We start from the raw sequence: 26,022 nt of genomic DNA, 5'->3' as shown, positions 1-26,022 counted from the left end.
TGTCCTTGGAGGCATTCCCCCCAAGAATTTCCGGTGCTTTGTATATTACATTTTAGTCAAGGTCACTCTCCAAGGAGGACACCATGCAGAAAAGCTGGAGGGACCCAGCAGGGGCAAGCACCCACGGGGCAGGAATGGATCTGTCACAAAGGCATGTTTGGGTTGCTTGTTTACAAAGAAAAATAAAGTACAAAGTAAATGATTTGTTCCAAATCTGGATATTCAGGGCCTTCTGAGGGCATCAATTTGCTAGGAAATACTGAACAATTCAAGAGGGAGACCAAGTCAGAGGTCTGATGGTCTGAGGATAGAATCTTCTTTGCAACATATTATGACATCCCACATGCAAGTTTGTTTATTTACCCTCCCGATGTTTTAAAATTGAGAACTCTCTCTCTCGCTTTCTTTCTTACACATACACCCACACATACACACACAGACACCAGATTTCTATTTCCTCTTGAAAAAATTTTTTAGACACTCTAGCAACAGTGCATTCACTGGAGGCAGGTACGGAGCGGCTGTCCCCTTTAGATAGGACCTATGCTCCTGCTTTGCCACAGTCCTCACTATTTCCTATTGCAATTGATGTCTTTCACCAGTTTATTTGCCTATCTGGCCTGGATCTCATCTTTGAGACCCTAGTGCAGATTAATGAGCTCAGTTGCAGTTCTGAAGAATGCTGGACATTGGACCAAGAGGAAGCCCACAGGGAGAGAGCAGTGGTGACTCTGACCTGCCTTGAAAAGGTATCTGAACTTCATGCCACTCTGGCAACCCTCCTCACTCACGGGAACTACAGAGGCTTCTTTTTCTGATCCAAATACTTTCTTGTTCCCTACTGCTTCTAGATGTCTTAGCAAGGGATGTTATCGCAAAGATGGAAGGCATCAAAACAAGCCAGGCTGGCGGAATTACTAGGCAAAGACAGCTTGAGGCACAGAGTGCGTGAGGCAGGGAGCAAAGGGAAATGCAGAAGGGCACAGTCTCCTGGTCACTCATCCTCTCCCAGGATGCTTGGCTCCCTAAGGCAAGACACGTAGGTGCAGGGAGAGATAAAATTAAGCTGCTTATCCAGATTTAGATGCCGTGGACAGTCTCACTGATCCCTAGCACCAGCAAGATCTAACAGCCTGTCCTTCTGTCCTCTCTCCTTTGGGAGGAAGGTTGGCAGCTACTCAACTCCATCTGTCTTCCACGAAAGGATCTCTGAGCTACCTGGTAGATGGACAAGGGTTGGAGGGGAATTAAAAAAAAAAACATGCTGTGATGGAGCAAACAGAGAGTAAATGGCTATTTGGGATGGGGTTCAACATTTCCCTAAGAATTCCTGAAGATAGGCATTCTCCGTATTTCACTGGAGGGATTGATTCTCCCTCTTTCTCCCTCAAGGCTGCTCCATCTGTCCTGTCCCATGTCATTCCCCTTTGAGAAGCAGCAGTGTAGCTGCTGTGTAAAATAACACTAATAATGCAGCGTCATCTCTCGAGACCACAGCTCTGTGCAGCCCCATGCTGAGCATTTTCTAAAGCACTTTTCATGGAATATTTTATTTTACCCTCAGAGCAGCACTAAGATTGTCCTCATTTTGCCAGTGAGGAGACTGAGGGTCAGAGTGGTGATGGATTTGACCAAGATCATACAGCAGGAAGTGAAGTACCAGCCTGACTTCAGACTTCAACGCTTTCCATGCTCTTTTCCATGCCCAGTGGAGGGTGTTTCTCATCTCTGGTAGTGGCTATTTTTGCTAGCTTTGAAATGCACCTGGGCATGGAATACACCAGGTGGATGGAGGTCCGGTTGGATCTGGAAGACTACCTGCTTCTTGGTGGTGCAGAGGTATCAGGAATCCTGCCAACTCTTAGGAAGGACCTGGCAACCAAGTTGTCAGAGATGGGACACTCTTTGGGATGTTCACCCAAACTGCCATTGGCACAAAGTGGCAGGTTCTTCATTGAGGGGCTCATACATGTACAAAGCAGGGTTTCCACCTTCAGTGATCATTGACCAAATGGTGATTTGGGAGCTGGTATGCATGGCTCCCCTGAATTCTCACTCTACCCTGGGAAGATCAGGGGACAGAGATGAAGCAGAGAAAACAGCATCCCTCATGCAAGATGAGATGCTCCAGCTTGCCTCATTCAAGAGGCTTCCCGGGATTCAAACTCAAAACTCTGACATCCCAGCTAGAGCCCAGCTTGGTCTGCTAGATCCAGGGGCTGGGGGCATATTGTGTTCATAAATATTTCCCCAAAAGCATATCTAACCATCTTTTGGGGCCACCTGCTCCCAGACCCACCTCCCAAAGAGCCTCAAGATCTTACAAGCAAAAGAAGAGAGGGGCTGGGATGGTCAGGCCAGATGAATATCAGGGATGTGAGACACACCTGGTAACAAGTGTGTATGGCCAGGTATCCACCAAGCCCCTTACAAACACTGACTCATTAATCTCCCCACAGCCCTATAGGATAAGTGCCATCTCCATATGACAGATGACACCACTGGGACATAGAAACCTTAAGTACCAGTGATGGAACTTGCACAGCTACAAAGTGGTAGGTTGAGAAGTGGATCCATCTTAGCCCAAAGCTCCTATCTTAGCCCAAAGACTTTGCTCCCATCTATTATGCAACCCTGATACCCACTAAGGACCTTGGGAATCGCCTAATGTTCATGGTAGGAGGCAGCAGTATGTTCTCTGTAGCCACTCCCATGACCCTAGTGATGATTCTACAATAAGACAAAACAAAGAGTCATGCTCCCTTCAGAGGAGATTAAGGAGAGTGGCACATCGGGAGGCGGAGTGCACGTACATCACCTTCTAAATTTATTTCCAAGTGTTAGCCCTGCGAGGCACTCTGCCACTCCTTCTTCTCGGAGCACGTTTGGCTTCCACATATGTTCCATGTCAAGAGGTATTAGCACTCAGCCCACTGACTAACCAACATAACGGTGCCGCTAAGAGATAATCCTTTCCAGAACTGTTGCCTTCGGAAAAGGCAAGGCAGGAAACAAGCCACTGAGAACCACAGAGCTGGAGCTGGAGGGAGGGGGTTGCGGGGGTGGGTGGCGAAATCCCCTTAGTCTGTACTAAGGAGGGCCCTCGTGACTCAAGTCCTCCTGCTAGAGGACCTGGCCTGCTCTGGCCAGGGAAGTCCCAGCTGCTCTCAACACAGGGAGGCAGATGAGGTCCACCCTGATTGGGGAACAGGACCCCCCCATACCCAGCTTCCCCAGAGAGGCCAATGGGGCAGAAGGCCACTGAGACCCCACTTTTAGCTACATCTGCTCCATGGAGCTCACAGGCCTTTGCTGCAAGGTTTGGAAGACATAAACATCTGGAGTCAGGTTTAATGATAAATTGCATTAAAATCACCTTGGCAACTCCAGCAGTTCACGTGTTGATTCAGTGGCCCAGAGCTAACATTCTGGGTGGGATTTATACTTTCCACACCTGCCCATGGGTGTGTGGAAGACAGCGGCTACGTTACTCCTCTTGCTTCTGTGGTGTTTGTTGGGAAATGCCAAACTCCACGGTACCAAGTTTTTTTCAGAAAACTGGTGCCAAGAAAGAGTGCAGTGACCCCCTTCCTAGAAATAAGCAAAGCCCTGGTAAGAAAGACCATAAGACAGGAAGATGGCCCAGGCTCCTACCACAGGAGGTGCTTTGCGGAGTCTCCTCTTCCTAACACAAGGCTGGGGAGTCAGTTTCTGCTTTGTAAACACTCAGATGCAGATACAGAGGAGGAGAAGAATGTACCAACAACTGCTCGGCATAACCATTTCGATGGCTCCTCCTTGAAAGAGTTCTCTCCCAGAAAGTATTTACCACCATTAAAATGAGTATAAACTATTAGTGAGGACACCAATTTGGAGATATATTTTGGATCTCTGATTAAACTGCAGGGTATAGAGTCAAACCTCCATCTTTTTTTTTTTTAATTTCTCTAGAATTCACCTTCTATCATCCTGAATTCCTTTATCCACTAATTGCAATTAAGAACTACTCTCTTGCCTTAGAACAAATATTATACTCTCATCTTTACTGTATGATATAAGGGATTTACTTTGACCTTTGGGAACCTACTGAAGCCAGGCATGGGGAGGAGACTGGTGGTACCAGTGTCATGAGGTCAAGAACCTCTAACCCTGCCCAGTCTTGCTCTGGGCCATGTCAGGCTAAACACTCAGGAGAGGACATAGGACGAGGCCTCCCAGTCCCAATAAGGACAAGGGGACTCTTCCCTTCTCTCCTAATAATGGCTATACTGCTGGTCACCAGCTGTGGGTTGTCATGGTGATTCCTGATACAAGGGAAACTGCAAAGGTAGCAATGGCATCAGGTGGCCTGTCTGAAAAACAAGACCTCCTTGGAGTCCACAGACATAGGAGAACTCTAGGAGTAGGGTTGCAAGTGGAGGGAAGTGGAGACTTTGAGAGACCAGAGAGGTGAGCCACCACCTGCTGTCAGAAGCTCAAAGGCCTCACCTAGCATGACCTGGGTTGCTCCTTTCCCTCAGAAGCTACTAGGGTGATCATTCGCCTCTCTGTTGCCTCCTGGTTACTAACTGGTCCTTTAAGAGGGGTGAATCATTCACTTGATGACCAAGCATGGGATGACCCCAGATTTTAAGTCTCCCCAAAGGCTCTCCTTGGGAAACCCCAGGTACACGAGCAAAGGAAGAAGTCCTCCCTCAAGAATGCATCACAAAGCAAGTTGGCTTCTACTGTGGGAGAGAGTTCTCATCATCTCACCTTGACCTGGTCTTTAGTGACAAGGAACTCCTTCAGGCCCTCTCACAGGGGTTAGTGGGATGGCGAGGAACCAGAGGAAGTCCCAGGGAGATGGCAGCCCATGACTGATACAGTCGACCAAAGGAACTGGATACAGTTCTTTAGTAGCACCTTCTCCTCCCCATGGGCTGGTGAGGAATTCTTGCTCCACGGATCACAAAACTAGCTCTGTACATCTGCCTGTGACTGGGGCTGAAGCAGAAGTCTCTGGCATGGACTCCGGAATTAGACTGCCTGGGTGCCAGTGCCCTGCCACTTACACACTGAGTGGCAATGGCTGTGTTACTTAACCCTTCAATGCCTCAATCTCCTCATCTGTAAAATGGGCCTCTCAACAGTACCTTCCTCCTAGCATTGTTGCAAAAATTAGAGAAGCATAAAACATATAAAACTGCTTTAGCACAGGCTCTGGAGCATATTAAGTAGTCAGTAAATGTTAGCTGCTACTATTAGCAGTAGTAGTATTACTTGTGAAGCAGCTGGTGAGGGAAAGTGAGCTACGGGAGTGAAGTTCTGCTTACTGCCCTGTAATTGGCACGTTGCTTGGCAAACTCCAAGACTCTCAAATGGCCTTGTCTGCCTTCCAAGAAAATCAAACAACAGGTGCCTGGGTTGTCTTAACTTATTCCAGCCCCAAGACAGTCTGGTTTGGTTTAAGACCTCCTCGAGCAGGCTTAACATGACCACGGCCAGGATTTACACGAAAGCTTCTACCTCAAATGACCACCCGCCCCCCTCGGGTGACTTTCCTCTGTATGCCATACAATCAGTGAGCGCTAAATGAATGCTCCTCTTTACTTCCTGGGAGAGCTGAAACAGCACAACTTGCAGCTCAGCTGCCCATCAGACAAGAAAACAATGGTTCTAAAGACCTGCTGATGGCTTTCCTTGCTTTGGAAGAGGTTGACCTCTAAGCTCTAAGGTGAGGGATCTGGGGGCACTTGACTGGTTGCACACCAGGATCCGATCTCACAGATGTCCTAGGAACCCAGGAGCCTGGGTAGGCAGGGGTATGGAGGGAGACAAGAGCATCCTAATCACTGACCCTAAGTTCCTGGTGAGGGAGGGGATGGGTGCCCTCTGGGAGAAGAGCACAGGTCACTTCTCTGGTCATCCTGCTGTTCTCATCCCTGGAGTTGGGAGCATGTGTGCAGTGGCATATCCTATTCTGAGATGTCTTCATGTGGGATATTTCAGTTCTCAGTGGTTTAGGAGGGAGTCTCTAAACATACTTCTTGTCCAAATGGGTGCTGGACTTGCTTCCCAGCAGTCTGGTATAAGGAGGGAAGCTGACAGACCACCACACATTCCCCCAGAGATGAATAAGGGCTCTAGTAACCAGTGAATGTGTATTTACACAGGAGTATCTGTAGGAACTGAACATATTTGGGTTTAATTATAGGGAGACATACTAATTATTTTGAAACATTTGAAGACTTTGAGAACAGCCTCTTCTGAGTTTCCCCAGAAGCCACTACTGAGGTCTAGTATAAGAAAGAACTTCCTCACCTTCTAAGTATACATGATGACTTACTATAAACACCATCAGTAAGAACAGAATCTGTCAGAGAGGGCATGAGAGGGGTTTCTGCACCAATGGGGTAGAAGACAGTACTTAGAATCCCAAAGTTCCTTTGGCCTCTAAGATTCTGGAACTTAAAGCAAAGGAGGTGACTCCTTCCAGGCTGACACCCAGAAGACAGGGTGTTGGGTTTAGGGGATCACTCCCGGGATGGTTGAAGCTTTTCCACAAAGGCCCATTTGTGGTAGCCTCTGAGAAACTCTGAAGCCTGAGATATTCTATTTCGTCATTTGCTGGAACAAACCTATCAAGAAAATGACCCAGGAGGATGATCCAGGGGTTAGGCAGATTTGGTGGGATGGCTGAAAAATGTGGAGATATGGGGCAAGGGGTGCAGGTAGGACAACTCATTGTACCCACTTCGTTACTGGCATCATGACAAGCACCAGAAAGGAAATAGCCAAGATCTCTTCATGTGGCAGAGACAGCTTGGCTTTGTGATGCACCAATAATTTGAGAAACGGAGAGAGAAAAATAAACACAAACCTCTCTCCAAAAGCCTTCGAGTCAAAGGAGAGGAAATTACTCAGACTACCAGGGTATTCTAATCAGAGCCTTCTTATCAGAGTGTCTCCAATCTAACAAGGAGAAATCCAATCTATAGCGGGCTGGACGCTAAATTAGATCTAATCAGGACATGCTTTCCAACTGCTCAGCAGCAGGTCAAAGCCCAATGACGGGATGCAGTTGCTGCTTCTTTCTGGAAAGCAAGTCTGCCTAAGTTGTGTCAACTCTTGGTTGCGTGGGTGTGGGGGAGGATGGTTTGTCTTTACTCCCAGTTACTCCAGTCCATCTGCTCAAAATTTTGGTGAGGTTGAACTGGATTGCCTTCCCAGCCCATGCAAAGTCCTGTGAGTTCTATTAATATCATCACTGCTGTCAACTCCAAGCTGGGAGACATTTCCTTTTTAAAAAAAAAACATGCAAGCCCGGCCCCCTAAACCTATGCATTTATCGATCTTTGCAACATGCCAGGCGCTGTGGTAGGCACTGTGATGCAAGCTAGGTTTCTCCTTAATGAATGCGAGGGCACATTCCTGTCCACACCAGACACGCAGATTTGTAAAGGGATATTCAGCTCAGCCCAGTGGAATGCAACACCCCCCAAATCTACCTCAAGGCCCATGCTTTTGTTATGCTTCTTTCCAGGGATTAATAGCTAAACTAGCTAGCCTTATGGTGGTGGTTATAACTTACAGTTTCTTTGCTATAAGCAAAGAACACCACTGTGAAACACCCAGCTCCCTACAGAGCACTGGTATGTCACTGTAACAGACAGCCTTAGAGGCTCATCTGAGGGTTGGGACCTTTGAACAGAAGAATATGCCCACGCAGAGACTCCCAGATGAGACAGATCTGGAGACAGAGGTGAAGGGAGATACAGACAAAAAGACACAGAATCTTCTTCCTCTTGCTTTCAGCTTCATTGAAACAAACCTGGCTACTGCTTGTAGATGGATGTGCTGCCTGGAAAGCCACTGGGAGGGATTTACATGACTGCTTTGTCCTGGGAGGATTTGTCCAGGCCCAAGTCTTACAGAACATGGGAAGGGTAGCACATAAAGATGTGAGAAGGGAAAGGCTGAGGAAGAGTCTCACTTCCTCTTCCTTGAGGAATCTTTGGGTGCCACCCTGTGATGGTGTTGCCTACCTTCCTCTCTCTATTCTTGTTCCTGGCCTCCCACCCACCCCGAGACCCAGGTTGAACACCTGGTCTACAAACTCCCATGGCAGCTTTGCTTGCCAGCACATGGGGGTGTAGGGAGGCCCCTTCCTCGTGGCCTGTGACTTGGAGATGGTTTTACAAAGACACACACACACACACACACTCACTCACTCACTCATCTTACTCAGATGCACACCTCTACTCAAAGGGCAGAGAGCCTTCTGAGCCACAGGACCATGTCAACTCTTTGCCAGTTTCCACACCTATTTTGCTGTGTGATTGAGGGCAAGTTGTTTACCTCTCTGAAGCCTGGTATTCTATACCACTCCTAGGATACTCAAGATCAGTTCCTCATACTCACAGGAATTGTGATGGTCACTAAACAGGCAAGGATGTGTATGGGCACACGTATACCTCCAACCACAGCACATGCACGTAGATGCCATGCCTATCTAATCACAAACCACAGACCTAATCTCCCCCATCATAAAATCTTAAAATACAGGACAAGCAAAATTCCTTTCCTTGCCTCTCCACATCAGAGTTCAATTATCTTCTTCAAACATTTAAGCTCAAATGACCAGAATGAAATAAATGCAAATAAATAATCTCAGAGCTTAAAATTCGAGGCAACAAATCTTCCTTCAAATTAAATAAACACTCCCCCCTCAGCCATATCTTACGCAGATAGAGTCACACTGGTGACTGATTATGCTCTTCTGTATAATTATTTCACCACCCCACCCCCACCTTTCTCCAAGGTTACATGTCTGTCAGCAGCTCTGTTTCAGCTTTCTTGGAATATGGTGTGTCAATGTTTCAGTTCCCTACAATCCTAGCACACTCCTGCAAGATGCTTCCCCTTGTAGGATTCAACTCAGGCTTAATTCCTAGCCCCTAGATCTATGGGTTAGTGACTCATGTCCAGGCCAGGCTCCTGAGCTGTATCATTTGGATTTGTTCACATTGACCTTGGCCTCCCTCTGCCAACTCCCTGGCTTTTTTTCCACCAAAAAAGAGGTGACAGAGGTGTGGGGTGGACAGCTCAGATATTTTTTTTCCTTTTAGTGTGTGTACAGTCAAAAGAACTGTACAGAAGCATGGCTCGAAGTTTGCAGGGAAGAGCCTGCAAACAGTCCCTGAGACATACAATGTGACAAAGGTGCCTACTCACAGCAGCTGTAAGGACACCAGCCCGTCAAACAGTCCCTTGGCAAGCTCAGTGATCTTGTTCCCGTAGAGCACGCTGGAAAAAAGCAGAGGAGAGAATGGTTGCTGTAGAGGCAAAGCCAGTGGAACCCACTCATGTAGAGGCTGTTGCCTCAGCCAACTCCATTGGGGGGGGGGGGTAAGTGAGTGGGTAGGTGGGGTTTCTCAGAGCATCTCCTTCTCTGGCTGGCCTTACCCCCTCTCCTTCCCAATGGGACAGCAGGTGAGTGCCACCAAGAGCTGGAGAGGCAGGCTATCTGGGAGGCAAGGAGAAATGGGCTCTATCCTGTTTTACTCCTGGGCAGCCCAGTTCAATAAATAATCCACAACAGGGAGCAGCAGTCCCTTTGTAGTGTCTCCCTGAGCTGCTGATATGACTCACACCTCGGCAATAAATAAGACGTGTAGGAAGCTGCGGGCCCTGCGTCTTCTTGTCTTCAATGGGTATTGATCAGACTGAGCCCGCCTATAGAACATTTCCCTTTAATATACCATTGCATCCTAGGAATTCCTGAGCTGAGTTCTTTAATCATCCATCCAGACAGGGCTGTGGGCATCTGGGGTCCTATCCAGATGGCACAGGGACTGCTGAGTCAGGGACTGGCTCTCAGAAAAAGCTGGAGAGCAAGGAATTGTTAACGGAAGCAATGGCCCCTACACTCCAGCCCCTCTTTGAGCTCCAAGAACTAAGAAACTCTGAATTCTTTTACCCCTTTCTCTTTCAGACCAACAGGGTCCTTCACTCTGTGTCTCCTATCCATGGGCTGGCCTTCGGGAACCTGGAAGGGCTTGGGGAAGATTTCTATGGCCAGCCTCTCCAGCCCAGTGCTTGGGGGGTCCTGCTGGCCCTCCACATAGGTGCTGAAGACCTGCTGGCCTCTCTCTGCTCTCATCCATGGCGCAGACCACTTCTCTTGGGTCCAGCCTCCTTGATATGTAGAGAAGTGAGCTCCGGAGGGCTTCTTTTTTTTCCCCTCTTTCAATTCCCTCTTGGGTGCTGAAGTATACTGAATGAATGCAATATACAAACCCCACTCAGACTGCAAATCCAGGCTGTTACACATCTTTGAGGAGACAAAATATTAGGGTGAGGAAATAGTAAATGGGAGCGATAAACCAAACCCCCTATTTTCCAGACACCACCAGGAAAAAAGAGTGTCTCACTCAGCCAGCGGGTGTGTTTCATTAATGTTTCAACAAATTAATGAGTAAATAAAAGTCAGCATGACGGCTTAGGCGCGCATTTGTAATTCATATTAATGTCCCACTGCTCACTGTGCCAAACGTTGTAGCGTCACTGTCTGCTTGTCTCGCCTAATGTCAAACCTTCTGGTGTAGCAGTAGCTGGCGAGGTGTTGGGACCAGGGACTTGGGGCAGGGGATCCACACACATGACCCGTCATACCTCCTTATGGATCTAACCTAATGGGTCAAAATCACTCTTTGGTAAACTGAAGAGGGCTGTGGGTCTACCTTGGAGTGATCTGGGTGCAGACCCACCTGGCTTTGCTCTCACATCTTTCCTTGAGTGCCCTCTTCTCACCTTTCAGGTCAGAGTGCAAACATCTCTTCCCTGGGAAGCTTCTCCTGAATATTCTAATGTTTTTCACCACCTGTCACCCTGTTTTTATTTCTTCATCACTTTTTATTATGTCATGTTCTGTTACTTATGGATTTATTTATTTTAAGATTTTTCTCTGCCTCTCCCTCTCAGTTCCCTTGAATGTAGGTCCCACGAGTATGGTGACATTACATGGCTTGCTCACGGGACTGACAGGGTCTAGCACAGTATTTTTTGTTGACAGAATAAACAAATGAGTACCAGCAAGGCTTTCCTGCCCTTTAGCTCAGCCACTGCCGAGTTTGGGTTGGGTGTATTTATATTCCAAGCTCCAGGAGACCAAGGATCTTGTCCATCCAGTTCACTGCCACATTCTACATGCCTGTGATACTCCTTGGTACCAAGCAGGCATCTACCTGAATGGATGAATGCACAGATTAGAGGTGAGGGGGCACCTCACATAAGGCCCCGGTATATTTCAGAACTGGCTAGTGGGAGGCCAGTTGCCAGTTTGGCAACCCAGATTTGACTTTTCCTTTTCTCACCCCCTACAGGACCAGAAGAATCTCACTGTCCTCAGATTGTTCCCAAGTCCCAGCAGAGGGAAACCAGATAAGTGGAATGGGAGGGTGGGGGCAGGGATAGGATCCTGGCAGCACACAGCCACTCTCTCTGCTCCTCTGTGATCTTCAGCACAATAAGCAGACACTAATCTCACATACAATCCTGTCTTTGATATCTCAGCCAGATGTTCTATTCGATAAATGAAACTAATTTACTCTGCAAGCAGCAGGCAACAGCTGAATCAAGAGACTTCCCTGTCCCCAGCCCCTTCCCAGTGGGATGGGGCCAGGTGGGGAAAAATGTGTATCTTGTTGCCTGCCACTCATAAATTAAGCAAACAGGTTACCAAGAGAAGCAAAGCATCGACAGCTTGCTTGTGAGCATCCTCACCCGTACTCAGTGAGCAGGTCATCAAATGATATAAATAATATCACCTGATGATAGCTTTCTTGTGTCTCAGTGTATATCTTTCACATTACCTGGAGAGGCAGCATAGCATGGGGATTGAGAGCATGGGTTCTGGAGTTGCACTGCTTGGGTTCAAATCCTGCCTCTCCCAGTTGTGGACTTTGGATAATTATACTTATTCAACAAGCTTTATTTTTGTGCATTTACTACGAGCCAGGTACTGTTTGAGATCAAAAGAGATAAAAACTCCTGTCTGTGTGGAGCTTAGAACACCTCATTTCTTCTACTGTAAAAGAGAGATGAGAATAGAGTCTATATTTTAGGTTATGAGGATTAAACCTGCAAGACTCCTGGCACGCTGTAAGTGCTTAATAGGTACTGCCAATTATTTAATCATGGTCACCCCTGAATGCATGTTAGGCAGGAAAGATATCGCTAACTCCATTTTGTCTGTGGGGAAAATATACAGTAAACTCCAGTGACATCCCCTATGCCATGTAGTAAGTCACTGGTAGAATCAGGACAAAGCTCCATGCCTTCTTGCCCCTGTGGCTCTCTGAGTCCCTGGTGGACAAGGCTGTGCTTCCTTCTAGTAAGCTGCCCTAGGGTTGCACAATCCAAGAAAAGAAGGCTTTACAGGATGGAGTAGATGCTTATTCAGAATAAAGGCCATGAGTTGGTTTGGAGAAGAACCCTGAAAATCAGGGAAGAAAATTAGCTTCTCCCTTGACAAGGTCACATAGATGAGAGAAATGGGCACATGGGTAATAAACATACATTACCATTCTGTTCGTCCATCTCCCGAGAGTGCTGCTGAGGCACACAGGGTGGGAGGGGGAATTGTGGGTAGAGCAGAAGATGCATTTGAATTAGAAGCCAATAACTGGGAAGCTGCTGGGCACTTAATCAATAAAAATAATGCATTTGGGTTGTAGAAATATTCCCCAAGATCAATTTCCCCTGAAGAAATATTTGTTTCTTTTACCAGGTTGCCACAAGTGTGTAAGGGAACATAAAGCCTTGATAAACACCTCCTGAAAAATATGGACACATCCCTCTCCCATTGCCAACCCCCCACTCCCACCTCTATACGGCTCTGTTCCCCACTTACAGCGATGTGAGTGATTTCAGACCCTGGAAGGCATCTGGAGCAATGTCCGATATCTGATTCTTGCTGATGTCTCTAAAAAAACATTAATGGGAGAGTCTGAGAGCACAGCTCAAAGGTGTGATACGGCCACTCCTAGGTGTGAAACAAGTACTTCAGATATTTAAAATGGTGAGAATTAATCAGTTTATTTATTCATAGTACAAGAAAAAGGGCTTAAAGATCATTCAGTTCAATGGTCTTTTGATGAAATATGTACATTTGTTTCACTCTTCTTGGCTTTCACAGAATGCTCACCCACAGCATCTTGACTGTGACATATGGCTTTGCACATGTGAGCCTTCACTCTGTAGGAGGGACTGCACCCAGTCACGTTAGGGCCTTGTTGCATTACCAAGCAATTACAGCATAAATGAAGCAGAAGCTGGCCTCACCCAAACACAGGCCAGGGTTCAGGCATGCATCATCTTCTTGTCTCATGCCTCAGCCAACGCTGATTTTCTTCCTCATACTGTCCTGAGTCATTTCACCTCCTCAGTGACCTTTCCTTTCTGACCCGAAAAGATGTTTTGAGCAGTGACTTAAGTCTCTGTCTGGTTCGGGGTGTCCTCCAGGTCACATGATGCAAGCACATCATGAGATTCTCACGGGATGGCTCTGGGATGTGGATTTGTCCCTGGCTGTGCTCCTAGGATAGGTGCGAGCCCGGGGAAGGGAGTGGGTGATGCCCAGGGCTGTGGGGTAATGTGGATGAGAGGGAGGTCACGTGATAGAAGGCAGCCACCCCTGGCTGCGTTGGGGCAGATGAATCTCCCTGACCCGGCTCCTCTTCAGAGCCCAGAAGTGGGTCTGTGCATCCCCATGACTTCTGAGCACCCAGCCTCTAGTTCTTGCTAATGGCACTTCATTGAGGGGAAAGACTTTCTTGGATTGCTTAGCTTGGGGGTGGCCCCTGGGCTCCTGTCATTGGAAGGTGAGATGCTCCAATTTCCAGAGACAACGCCCCTCTCCAGTTCTTTTCTTTTAACAAAATAGATCAATGGGTCTTTGCCTCTGTGCAGAAGAGAGAGAGCTGGGGTCTTGGAGGGTCAACAAGGAGGAGACAAGGGACTCTGGAGAAGAAAGCACATCTAAGCAGATGCTTAAGCAACTGCCTCCGGCGAGGCCAGACACCCAGCCCCCAACCTCTGGAAGCACACTCCCCAGGTCTGTTTCGCCCCTCCTTCTAATAGCTTGCAAAGGGCTGCCCAGCTTCCTAGGCCTCTGCTCCCTTCCCTCCCTGCTTCCAAAGCCGGTAAGTTGAAAGATATTTCACAGGTTAAGGCTTCTTAGGCACAGCTGTCGAGCTTATCCCTTTAGCTGGCAAGATCGCCTCTCACAAATCCACAGATTGTGCTCACAAACTCGTCAGTTTACACCAGGCTTTTCTTCAGCGCTCCACTTTTGTAGAAGGGTCTTAACAAGCAAGTGCCCTGGATTATCCTAATCTTGTTCACCCTCAGCCTGCCTGCCTCACAAGGCATGTCAGGCCAGCGCACGGGGTCTGTGCTCAGATCAGACTGCTGAGAGAGCCTGGGTGTTTTTTGTTTTGTTTTGTTTTGGGGTTCTGTTTTGTTTTCCTGATCATGGGATGTCCCTTCAAGCTACTTAGACCTCTAGTATGCAAGAGGAAGTTCTGGAACTGGGGGTAGGAGGGAAGCCCTCTGCTTTAGCCTTGTCAGGGCAAAGTGGTATCCAGTCCACAGCTAGCCTTCTGGATGCACTCTTCTCTGTAGCACAGGAGGGATGTCTTGTGGTCTTAGAGATGATGGGAAGTAGAATTGGACATGTGATAGTTTATCTGGGAACTGCTTGTGATGGTCACTTTCTCTTTGTTCTTAATTCTGCAGGAAGCAAATGGCAGCCCTAAGAGGTGAAGGACCTAGAGCCACAAGTGACTTGACACAGCTATTTATTGGGTATCTCAAGTCTCCCCTCACTTCACGATGATGGATGAATAAGGCAGTGGTGCTGGATAGGAGGCAGGTTGGAGAAGGCTTCTGCTGCTCACTGATCTCCATGCTGGACCCCTCCTGATGCAAAGCAGGTGGCCCTGAGCTGACTCCAGGCATCTGGGTCACTCTTGATCAGTGGTTCTCAAATATTACTACGGTGTTTACTAAAGTTCACCCACAGGGAGTCTGCTTTGGACAGCAGGGTTAGAAACCTGCATCTGTAACGCATCTCCAGTGATTCCCATGCCCATGGTCCCTGGGTCATACTTTAAGCCACAGTGTTTTACAATTTGCTGGTCTCAGATGTATGCCATGCCCTGGGGCTTACAAAATGGATGACTAAGAGGCAGTGGACTTTTCAGACTGTTCAGAACCAAGGTGTCAAACTCCCTGCTGGCAAGGCTCAGAGTGGGGAATACAGTATGGGACTCCAGGAAAGGCTGGCACCTGTGGAATCCTATCCTATGTGAGAGCGTAGAAAGGAAAATGAAAGAACATGCCCTTCTGGCCAAACCACATGAGCATGGCCCCCATTTGCCAATGCTGCCACTTAACCAGCCCTGTAAGACCAAGGGCTTTTCTCTAGTGCCTTCTACTCTCCTCATAAGTAACTTCTCTACTTTGATACTAGTTTTTTTTTTTTTTTTTTTTTTTAAGATTTTCTTTATTTATTCATGAGACAGAGAGAGAGAGGGGCAGAGACATAGGCAGAGAGAGAAGTAGGCTCCATGCAGGGAGCCTGACGTGGGACTGGATCCCGGGTCTCCAGGATCAGCCCCTGGGCTGAAGGTGGTGCTAAATCACTGAGCCACCCAGTCTGCCCAATACTAGTTTTTACCTGGAAGTATTTTTTATGCTAAGCTGGCCATGAGAAATTGGGACAAGGTCATTCATTCCAGGTGAATTTTTTTGTTTGTTTGTTATTAGAGGTAAGAGGAGGGTGTGGCTCATTCATAGTTGAGGGGAAACTTTTTTCGGTTAAGAAGAGAGACTGGGGCAGCCCTGGTGGCACAGCGGTTTAGCGCCGCCTGCAGCCCAGGGTGTGATCCTGGAGACCCTGGATCAAGTCCCACGTCAGGCTCCCTGCGTGGAGCCTGCTTCTCCCTTTGCCTCTCTCTCTCTCTCTCTGTGTCTCTCATAAATAAATAAAATCTTTTTAAAAAATTAAAAAAAAAAAAAAGGCGAGAGACTGGTCACGCACACCTCAGAGGAATTCACACTCAGGGTTTCAAAGTCCATTCTCACCAGGGGCCTTATTTCTCCCAAGCCATCCTACATCATTCTTGGTTTGTGAAGTTCTGTTAATCAGAAAAATATTTAAGTGGTCTCTCTTCCCTACTGCCATCCTCTTGGTGGGGGTGGGGAGGAGGGCATCATAATAAATATCAGTAGCATCAGAAATGATCAAAAATTAAATTCCCTTCCCAGGTTGTGACTGAGAAGGTCTTATGAATTTTGAATGCACAGATCATGGCAACTCCAATGGGATGAGGAAAGGACAGTAAAACATAGCTAAGCTCTAAATTACCTGGACTTCACAAAAAATTAGAGCAGTAACTTAAATCATGCAAGAGATATAGGTTGGGGCAGTGACTGAACTTGTCATTTTTCACTGAAATTACTATCTGGCTGCATAATCAAGCTAGGCTTTAAAAATGAATTTGTGGGGGGGGGTATGGAGTGAGCTGGGAAAGCAGGGAGACCAGGAGATTAATGGCCCAAGGTTTTAAATATTAAGGCCTATATTTATACAGCTCCTCCAGCAAGAATGCTGCCAAGGGGAGGGGAAAAAGTACGTGCTCAGGGCTGGTTCATTATGTTGGTTTTACTTCTGGAATTGTACCAAGAGAAAATCTTGTTTGGTTTGGATTTCCAGGGAGATGGGAAGTTGCCTTCCCAAAATCCGAGGGTAAAGTTTACCAATGCCACTGTTTCTTGGGGATGTTTATTTTGAACATAAAAGGAGTCAGCAGACACTTAACCTCCTTAATGGAGGCTCTCCTACTCAAGGGAACCCGATGAATCAGCCTTCAGTGGAAGGGAGCAAGATCGAGTCTGTGCGTATTTCTACCTGTTCTCTCATCCTCTGCAGGGGCCAGAAAGGGTAAGTAACTGAGGTGAAAACAGCATTTTGATTATTGGACTACAATAAATGATTTCTAGCCTGGAAAAGGGAAAGGGTTCTCCTTCCCAGATTCTATCTATGTTGGCAATGGCTGGGCCACTTCTGAATCCTCCTAGGTTCCCCTCAGCGCTCCCTGGTCTGAGTGACTTACAGAGCAGTGCTCAGAGCCATCATGGGTTGGGGAGGAGTGGTGATGATGACGTCACTACAATGGCGGGGATGAGGGCCATGATGCGTGACGCTGTCAGCGGTACCCTAGTAGGGAAGGAACAGCAGTGTCGGTGTTCCCCGGCACTGATAGGATGTAGTGGTGGCGGTGTTACAGGATGTGGTGCTAATGGGGGTGGTGGGAATAATCACTGGCAAGATATATGTGATTGGAGGATAAGGAAGGGCCCAAGGCTTCTTATCTCACTTAGAAAGAATAGAAAATCTTTAGCATGGTCTAAAAGGCCCACAGGATCTGGCCCCTACATACCTACCTCTCCAATACAATGTCCACCGCTGTTTCCCTTACTCCCTCCCAGCCTCCTTGCTGCCCTGCCAACCATCCGTGCCTGCTCCCCAGGGCTCTTCACTTGCTCTCTCCTGAGAGCTCCTCAATCCCACCCTTCATTTGAGTCACCTGCACAGAGAGGTTTTGGTGGGCCTGCCTTTGTTTTACTTTCTAGAACTTACCAATTTCTGGTATTTGTTTCTTTTCTGTGTTCTCACACTCAAACATGTAAGCTCTGTGAGCACAGACTTGGTTTTAGCACACACTCTATCCTCAGATCTTGCAGTAGACTTCTCTGTTAGATGAATGTGGGCATGGCTGTAGGCATGTTGGTTACAATGCTGTAGAATGACACGAAGCCACTGTCCCATCTTCAATGAAACTCCTACTTTAGGTCCACATCAGGAAAGCGAGGGCAATAAGAATGGTGGTGTGAGGGGTTTTTTTGTTTGTTTGTTTTTTAGCCAACTCAGCTCCACTTCTCACTCAGATAATTTTACTTTGCTCTAGTTGGAGAGACCCTTAGCTCTGAGGTGTCTAAATCCATATACCTCACCAGCTGAAAGTGACACTCCTGACCCATGCGTCCCAATCTCAGAGAACATTACAGGTCAGATACTGAACTCTCTAGGAAGAATGTGATGCAGGCTGTCATCTGGGCAGGTTGCCCACCACGCAGGACATATTACCCCCCAAATGAAAACATCTGCTTTATTTTTCCCCAGGGGAAACTCACATTCGCTTCAGTTTCTTGTACTGGGTGAAGGCTCCAGCAGGAATAGATTTGATGGAGTTCTGTTCCAGGCGTCTAAGAAACAGAGCAGAGCAGAGTCAGTTAACCATCCACCTGTCAACTTGTTAACAGGTGGTTACTGAAGGCCTCGAGGACAGGAGGGTCCCTCTCATCACATGACACCCGTTACTGGTTTCAGGAGGCTAGCAAACACTATGTGGAAGCTAGAGACTCGTGTTCTGGTGTATGGAGCACCCATCCCAGAACCTAACCACCCTTGGAAAAATTAGAAAAAAAAAAAAAAAAAAAGACTTCTCCTTGGTAATTTTGGCTCTTGCTTATTATAAGCCATCTTTGAAGGCAAATGTTTCTTTAAAAAAGCTGCAGCACCTTCGACTTTTTCAGAGTGCTGAAAAAGTCAAAGGGATAAAGAGAAGACAAAAGAAATGGCCTTTGGGCCAGCAATGCCCACCTGCCATCGAAGCGTGTCATCTCTTGGTTAAAAATTCAACCCCACTGCTACTGGGGTATTGTATAGGCAGAAAGGAAAGTGGCTGGCTTCATTTCTGGTTGTTTTTTTTTTTTTGTATTAAGGTATAAATGACTTATTAATTTCAGGAGTATGATATACAATAAATAGCAACATTTGATGTTTGTTTCCGGCTTTTTCAATTGGGCTGTTCCAATGTGCTGGAGAAACAGTCTTCAAGTCTTTAGGCTCCCAGCCTGATACTCCTCAAACCAGCTCTCTGACACCACCCTTAGGACCCTAGGGCCCCCTGTTGGACCACTCCCCTGGGTTGCTCCTGGAATCTGAGGTTTGACCATGTTATGGCCTCTCCAGAAGTGCTTCCTCTCCTAGGATTCTAGAATGACAAGAAATGCCACAGGCCCAGGGCTCAGTACTTCCTTGAAGAGAAGGGGCTATGGGGAGCAAGCGAGCGAGCATCTCAATTCTTTATTCTCTCTCTCCTCAGATGACTTCCTGGCACCAAGAGCAAGTGTGATGGGCAACGGGCCTGAGTGGGAGGCAGGCCCTTTATTAGAGGTGATGAGTGATGCTCTGGCCTCAGCTGAGGACTTAGCATCTCCTTCTCGTGCATCTCCCTTCTCTCCAAGGCATAGATCTTTTCATCACTTCCTCATTTGGCATAGATGGTCCTCAAACCCTTAGCTGGGAAGACACACAAAAAGGTGTGTGCAAGGGTGGGGGGGAGCAGAAGGAACATACGGGTGGAAGTGGCTCCCTTGGAGGCTAGCTACATCTAGTGGATGCACATTTCTGGCTGGGATGAACCCATTCATCTTGAAGAGTAATCCCCGCTGCAGAGTCGGGGAGACAGTCGTATTAATTTGTGCCTCTGCGATCTCATCTTCATTGGGGGAAGAGAGTATTTGTTACTGGAACCGCTAATGGAGCAGTTTGCCAGCAATTTTCCCATTTCAAACAACATCTCAGCTGCTAATGTGGAATGGTTTGTCAGGCCTACCCATAACACAGACAAATCACTCTCCAGGCCAAAGGAAGGGTGGGGGTAGGGTGCAGAGAAAGAGGAAGGGCGGTGGGAGGAGAGAGGGAGCATCAGGACAGATCATTCTTGGCTGCTGGATGAATAGAGTCTACAAATGAGACTGCCACGGTCTATTAAGAAAGCCTTTGTGGCCTGCCAGAGGAGGTGGGGAGCTTGCTCTGCTGGGCACATGGGCACAGGCTGGCTGGACAGGGGCCTGGCTGGCTCATGGTAAGGCACAAGAGCTTGCCACCAGGTCTCAGAGTCTGTGAGCTACCGGATACAGCCACCTACCGAGGCAGCAGACTCAGGGCAGGCTGCCTTGACTGAGAAGTTCCAAGGACGTTCTTGTTTTCCAGCTGAGCAGAGTTCAGCAGGGATTTCTCAGCCAAGGCAGCAGCTCCATGGGTCTCTGGGGCTGCCAGTCAGGTGGAAAATGCTCTCCAGGAATCCTGTGATTCACCTGCCACTTTGGCAAGGGATTGTGGCTGGATGATGCCCCTGGGGAGAGCCACTGTCTGTAACGATGGCAACCCCCTCAGTGTTTGCAAGAGAATCCACTGCTCCCAGCTGCAGGCCAAGAGCCCAGGTAAGTCAGGTCAGCACTGGGGGTGAGGTCAGCCGGCTGTGTTTGCAATTCGTAATCAATTAGTCTCCACTTTAGCAAGGGGTGTAAGAGCCAAGGGAGGGATGAACCAGTGAGCAATAGGTGGTACCTGTCCCCAAGGAGTTTAACAATCTGAGGATAACGACAGCCCAAGACAGTCCACTACAGAACCCAATTCTATCGCTAATGTAACAAAGAAGAAGAGCTATCATTTATGATAGGGCAGTTGATTTATGTTACCTCTTTTAATCCTTACAGTTATGGGGCAGGCTGTGTTGGCCTCATTCTGTGGATGTGGAAAATAAAATCTAGAGGAATCACATAGCCTGTCCAGAGTGATAGAGCTAGTAAGTGGCAGAGCTGACTATATTTCAACCCATTGGACATACTGCCTTTCTTTCTGAAAACAGAGAAACTGAGGCCTAGAGACTAAAGTGACTTCTCCAGTGTCACAGAAGATTTTAGGAGGTTAAGACCCAGTGCTTATGCTGAGACATCATGCGGCCTCTGCAAAAGTCAATATTTTGTAAAAAGGCTGCAGGAGTTGAGGGAGATGCGGTATAGATGTAAGTATATATAACTATGCAAATAGAGTGCAAAGGTGTGGTTTTGAACCAAGAACTCCAATCAGGAGTACAGGGATGGCTGTGTGCATCCTATACTCATCAGACTTGCCCACTCTAGGGATGGTATTTGTCTCTGCCACCTCTCTGCTTCTTATGCTGCTGTGGCTCCTGGCTTGACAGTGGATCCCCTATGGACCTCCAAGGCCATGACCCAATGTCATGGGGTTAACCTTGCCACAAGGGCATCAGAGTTTGTCTGGGGGGAGTGGGTGTAGTTGTGAAAAGTCTGTATTCTTCAAATGTGAAGTGAGGGTGAGGGTAGGGATAATGACAACAGTAGGACCTAATCGGTATCAGGTGCTTGTGAGTCAGGCATTAGGTTAAGAGTTTTACATGGTTGGTTTATCTTAATACTTACACCTCAATGAGGCAAATCCTACTCATTATTACCAACCCCACTTTAAACATGAGAAAAATGGAGGCTCAGAGATGTGAAGTCACTTGTCCAAATTCACAAAGCCAGGAAGAACTACAGCCAGGATGAAAGTCAAGTTTGTCCCATTCAAAAACCTGAACTCTCCGTCACAGAGCTTTGCTGAGTCTCATTTGGAGTGGAGGCATTTCCATTTTTAGTCATTGCCAGCTCATCCTCGGGGAAATGGCCCCCTCATCAAGGGAGTAAGCCTACAGTGCTTGTGCACACGCCAAGTCTCTGCGTGGCCTAGAACCCCCGGGGGGTTTTATACAGCCTGGAATAAGCACACAAAGATCCACATTCCCAGTGACAAAAATTCGGTGTGAAGGACAAAAAGCAGCATTAGCATCAGCAAAAACTGTCACATTTAGAGAGGTGTCTGTAGCCAACAGCTGTGTTAGGTCTCTCTTAAATGGCACATGTGTCTCTCTTTGTCTGGCAAACATTCTTCAGGCTGCAAACTGATTTAATAGAACTAGCATAAAAACAAACATACAAATCAAACATCTGAACATCTTCCGGCACCAGTAAAAACAATGGGAACATCTGATGGGGATTTCAGCCATTTGCGCTCTGTATTGATTTGCCCTAGTTTCTCGGTGCTTCCTTAATGATCTGTCATTTGCAAACATGCGACTGAACACAATATATTTCCAGCAATGCATAAGTCAACATGATGCCAGAGGGACTAGCAGAGGCATGGCTAGCGCAAAGGCATGGCTACAAGTCACCTGATAAGGACGTTCTAGAGCTGGGTTCGAATATTGGTGGTGGTGTGGCTGAGGTGGCAATAATGACAAACATCTACCATTTATTGAGGGCTTTTTATAGGTTAGACACTGTGCTCTTTGCATGCCGTCTCATTTTATTCCTTCAACAATAGTACGAAGCAAGTATCATTATTAATGTAAGAACAACAAAGATGAGGGATGCAGGCATATGAGACATGAGTCATTCTTAACCTGCTCTGCAGAATACCTGGCATTGCCTACAGAAAAGAGGGGGTGCAGACAGAGAACCAGATTTGCTTTCCTTATTATATGCATATGCCCAGATGCCTATACCAGAGAATTTTTTATAATCATCTTGGGGAAAAAAATGAAAAAAAAATTAGTATGGGAACTTAAGACTAAACCATTCTATTGTGTCATACATGTCACCTGCATAAGTTTTTCTTCTTTAGGTTCTATTCAATGTCTTCCAAACACTGTGCTAATATTGTGCTATTTAGTCTTCATAGAAAATCTCTAGTAGTTCTGATGAATCCCATTTTGCAAAGCAGGGTGACCGAGTGAAGCAGGAGATGTTAAGGAAGGTGCTCTAGGTGAGAGGCAAAACTGGGATGTACACCTGGACTATTTATCCCAATGTTCTGTTCCTGATTATTCTGTGCTTCATCAGCTTCCGCTTTATACCACTGCCCCATCCCACCCCATCTCTTCTCCTTCCATGTAACAGTCCCTCAGAAACCTGGTATTCTCAGAACATTTAAGAATCCCGGATGTTGATGGCTTCCAGAACCCTCCAGTCCTTTTGTTCTGTTGGCTACTTTTTGTTTTGTTTTGTTTTCATTCTCTCTTTTTAAAATCCCCTGGTGAACAGTGTAATGGGAGAATATCTGCTTTTGTTAAGCAGATAAACCACAATTTATCTCCTCACCCCAGATAAACAGTGGAGTTGAGGTGAGACAAGGTGCAAAGTAGGGCTACCTTTCCCCCAGATGCTTTCACTTATGACTTGACAGTAAACCCATCCACAGCCTTTCTCCATCAACTAAATTTAGCTGCTATAGTAGAGGGCATGAGACACCCTGGATGGCACTGTGTGTGTGTTTGGGGGTGGGTAGAGCAAACTGGAAGAAGATGGGACAGAGATTAAAATGACACTCTAGGTACAGATGGTCCTCTTGAGCCTTGAGGACACTGGAGGGAAGACAGAAGACCACGGAAGAGAGGAAGGTGGGAGCTTCTGGCTCTTCCCGGAATCTACCCCTCCTAGAGGCTGGAGCTGGTTCAGAGAAACGACAGGGAGCAGTTAGAATGGTGGTGTTGGTGGGAACTCAGTTTCGAGGAAAATCTGCAGGGAACTGTCTCACTGCGGGTTCTCTGGAAGAAAGCTATTTTTAGAGGAATTGGCTCTGCTATGCGGGGAGACCAGCACACAGTCCTCTGAGCTGCTTTGGCTTTGAAAAAAAAACTCTAAAAGAATTTGCCAGATTGCTTTGCACGGGAGATAGCCCTTCCTCCCCACAAATGCTGGGGAGTGCAGACCCCTTCCCGAGGTGTTAGAGCATCACTCCTGGCTAAGGATTGTGCATAGGGCCTGGAGAGCCTGATAGGGTGCCAAGCATCCCTAAGGAGAAAGGGGAAATCTGGATTGTATAGGTGCCATGGACACGAGGCAAAATTCTTGACAGTAAAAAGAAAAAGTCACATTCAGATGTCTTTGGGATGATAAATCAGACACTTCCTATTCATCCTGGGGTGCGTACTGCAGCTTCAACTCTCTACTCCCTGCCTCATCTTTCAACCTCCCCCATCTGCTGGTCTTCTCTCACTGCTAAGAAGATGCCTTTCAGCTGCTTTCAAAACTTCTGGGCCAACACACGGGACCCCAGGCATGGGCTTTGTTGCCATGAGGAATGAGCCTGTTTCTTCCTCAAAAGTCTCTCTTACATGTCACTTCTCCAGGTATCTTCCTAACCATAGAGTCTTGCCTCATCTGCTTTCATGTCTCAGCTTCATTTCATCACAGAGGAGAATGAGGCAAGCACAGACGGAGATATCCTAGGCAATCTGTCTGGTGGGCCATGGGTGCTCAGGAAGCTGGGGCAGCCTTATTTACATGTCTGCATACATTTGCATGAAGAAGAGCTACTGCCAGGCTCAATTCCTAATGCAAGTGGCTAACCTGGTTCTTAAACCTCTTCTCACCCATAACCCTCAAAAGTCTGACCTAGCTTTGTGGAAGGATCGCATATGTAGGTAGCTCCAGCTCCTATCATGGTCCAACCCTTCTCACTGAGCCTAATGAAAGTCGTAGTAATAGTAGTAGCAGTAGTAAAATAACAATCATGGCTAACAGAGTATATCCTATGTGCTGGACAGAATGCTAAGCATTTGACAGCCTACATTCATTTCACTTTGACAAGAACTATTAAGAAGGTACCACTGGCCTCTGCATGTTTCAGTTGAGGAAAACAAGACTCAGAAAAGTTATTTACCAATAGCTAAAAGGTACAGCCAGAGCTGGTATGTAGATCTACCTCCCTGAATTTATGGTTTACACTCTTAAGAATCCAGTTGTTGTTTGTAACTGTTTGTTTTTAGAAGCACTCTAGCTAGGTTGGTCATTCCCAGACTTTCAGATTTCACAGGCTAAGTGATTACAGACCTTTTATTTTGCCAATTAAGATGCTCTGTGTGTGTTGTATATAATACATGTTTATATATGACATACATTTATAGTTACATCATAATTACACATGTAATCATAAACACATATTTATAATGTACATGTGCATGCACCCACAAACATATATTCTGCCTTCAGCGGCCACCATTTCATAAGATAAAGGGCATTTAAAAACAACAACAACAGAATAAGGAAGTCCAGGAATTTAAAATAAAGGAGAGTTCTTTAAATTGGATATTTTTGCTCAATAGAAAAACATCACATTGTTCTTGTTTTTCTCACTTTACCTCACATTGAGAGAAAGATATCAGTCATCTGATAGTCTTTCAGAAATCACTACTCTCTTTTGTTAATACCCTTTTAAAAATTTGGTGTCCAGGTATGAGCCAAGCTCCCTTTGCTACCCTGAACATATAAGCCCACAGGAAGTACTAGTAGAGGTTCAAATAGTCCAGTTATGGCTTGGTCTGCATAGGTCCCACCTCCGATGTGGACATCTGCAATTTCTCCCTCCCAGACACCTGAGCTGTGTGCCTGTGAGACCCAAGTTGAAGATGTGTAGAGATGTGGAGCAGAGGAGGGGGAGTCAGGCATTGGTGGGGGTCAAGTCATAGACTGACTACTATACTGGCCTGTTTCATCAGGCTGTGGTTTGAGGAAACATCTATGGTTGCCAAGGAGGGAAGATAAAACCTGACAGATGGAGGAAGAAAGGAATGAAGTGGGGGCAGAGAAGAAAGCCAAGGTCTATGGGAATCTGAAATGAGATGAACGTGGGGAGGAATCCTTCTTGAACATCTGTCTTGGGTGGGCCATAGCCCTACCCTGGCATGGATGGACAGGGAAGGTGGAGGGCTCTTAGGACAAGGGGCAAAGTATGAACTGGGTGAAGAGAGAGATAGAGCTGGGAAGTGAAGTGGGAAGATCATGGGTGGGGAGAGGAAGAGAGGGGGGAAAATGGAATCAGGGGAGGAAGATAGAGACAAGGGGAACAGCATGGAAAGGGGAGAGAGTAAGGCCAGGAACAGAAGGCAATGGGAGAAGAGAAACCAGGGGATGAGCAGGAGAGGTATGGGGTCTACGTGAACTCCATGGAAGGAGGGGGTCTTCAAGGCTAGAGCAATAGACCATGAGGGGTGAAGGGAAACAGCAAAATGTGAAGCGAATTAGTTGTTGGTCTGCTGAAAGGAAGACTGAAGGCTGAGTGAA

At 47.0% G+C, this 26,022-nt stretch overlaps 1 protein-coding gene across 1 annotated transcript in view; it reads right to left on the bottom strand.

Annotated features, from left to right (window-relative positions):
- The window catches only part of SLIT3 (slit guidance ligand 3), a 591,933-nt gene that overhangs the window by 96,674 nt on the left and 469,237 nt on the right, over positions 1 to 26,022 (bottom strand). The window contains exons 10-12 of the mRNA XM_038535455.1: positions 18,244 to 18,315; positions 12,896 to 12,967; positions 9,217 to 9,288 (exon numbers count right to left, since the gene is read on the bottom strand). Coding sequence (XP_038391383.1) covers positions 9,217 to 9,288; positions 12,896 to 12,967; positions 18,244 to 18,315 — 216 coding nt within the window. The remainder of the gene's footprint in view (positions 1 to 9,216; positions 9,289 to 12,895; positions 12,968 to 18,243; positions 18,316 to 26,022) is intronic.

The sequence above is a fragment of the Canis lupus genome, chromosome 4 (assembly GCF_011100685.1).
Source record: "Canis lupus familiaris isolate Mischka breed German Shepherd chromosome 4, alternate assembly UU_Cfam_GSD_1.0, whole genome shotgun sequence".
Lineage (NCBI taxonomy): Eukaryota > Metazoa > Chordata > Mammalia > Carnivora > Canidae > Canis > Canis lupus.
This window is presented reverse-complemented; position numbering and strand designations above follow the sequence as displayed.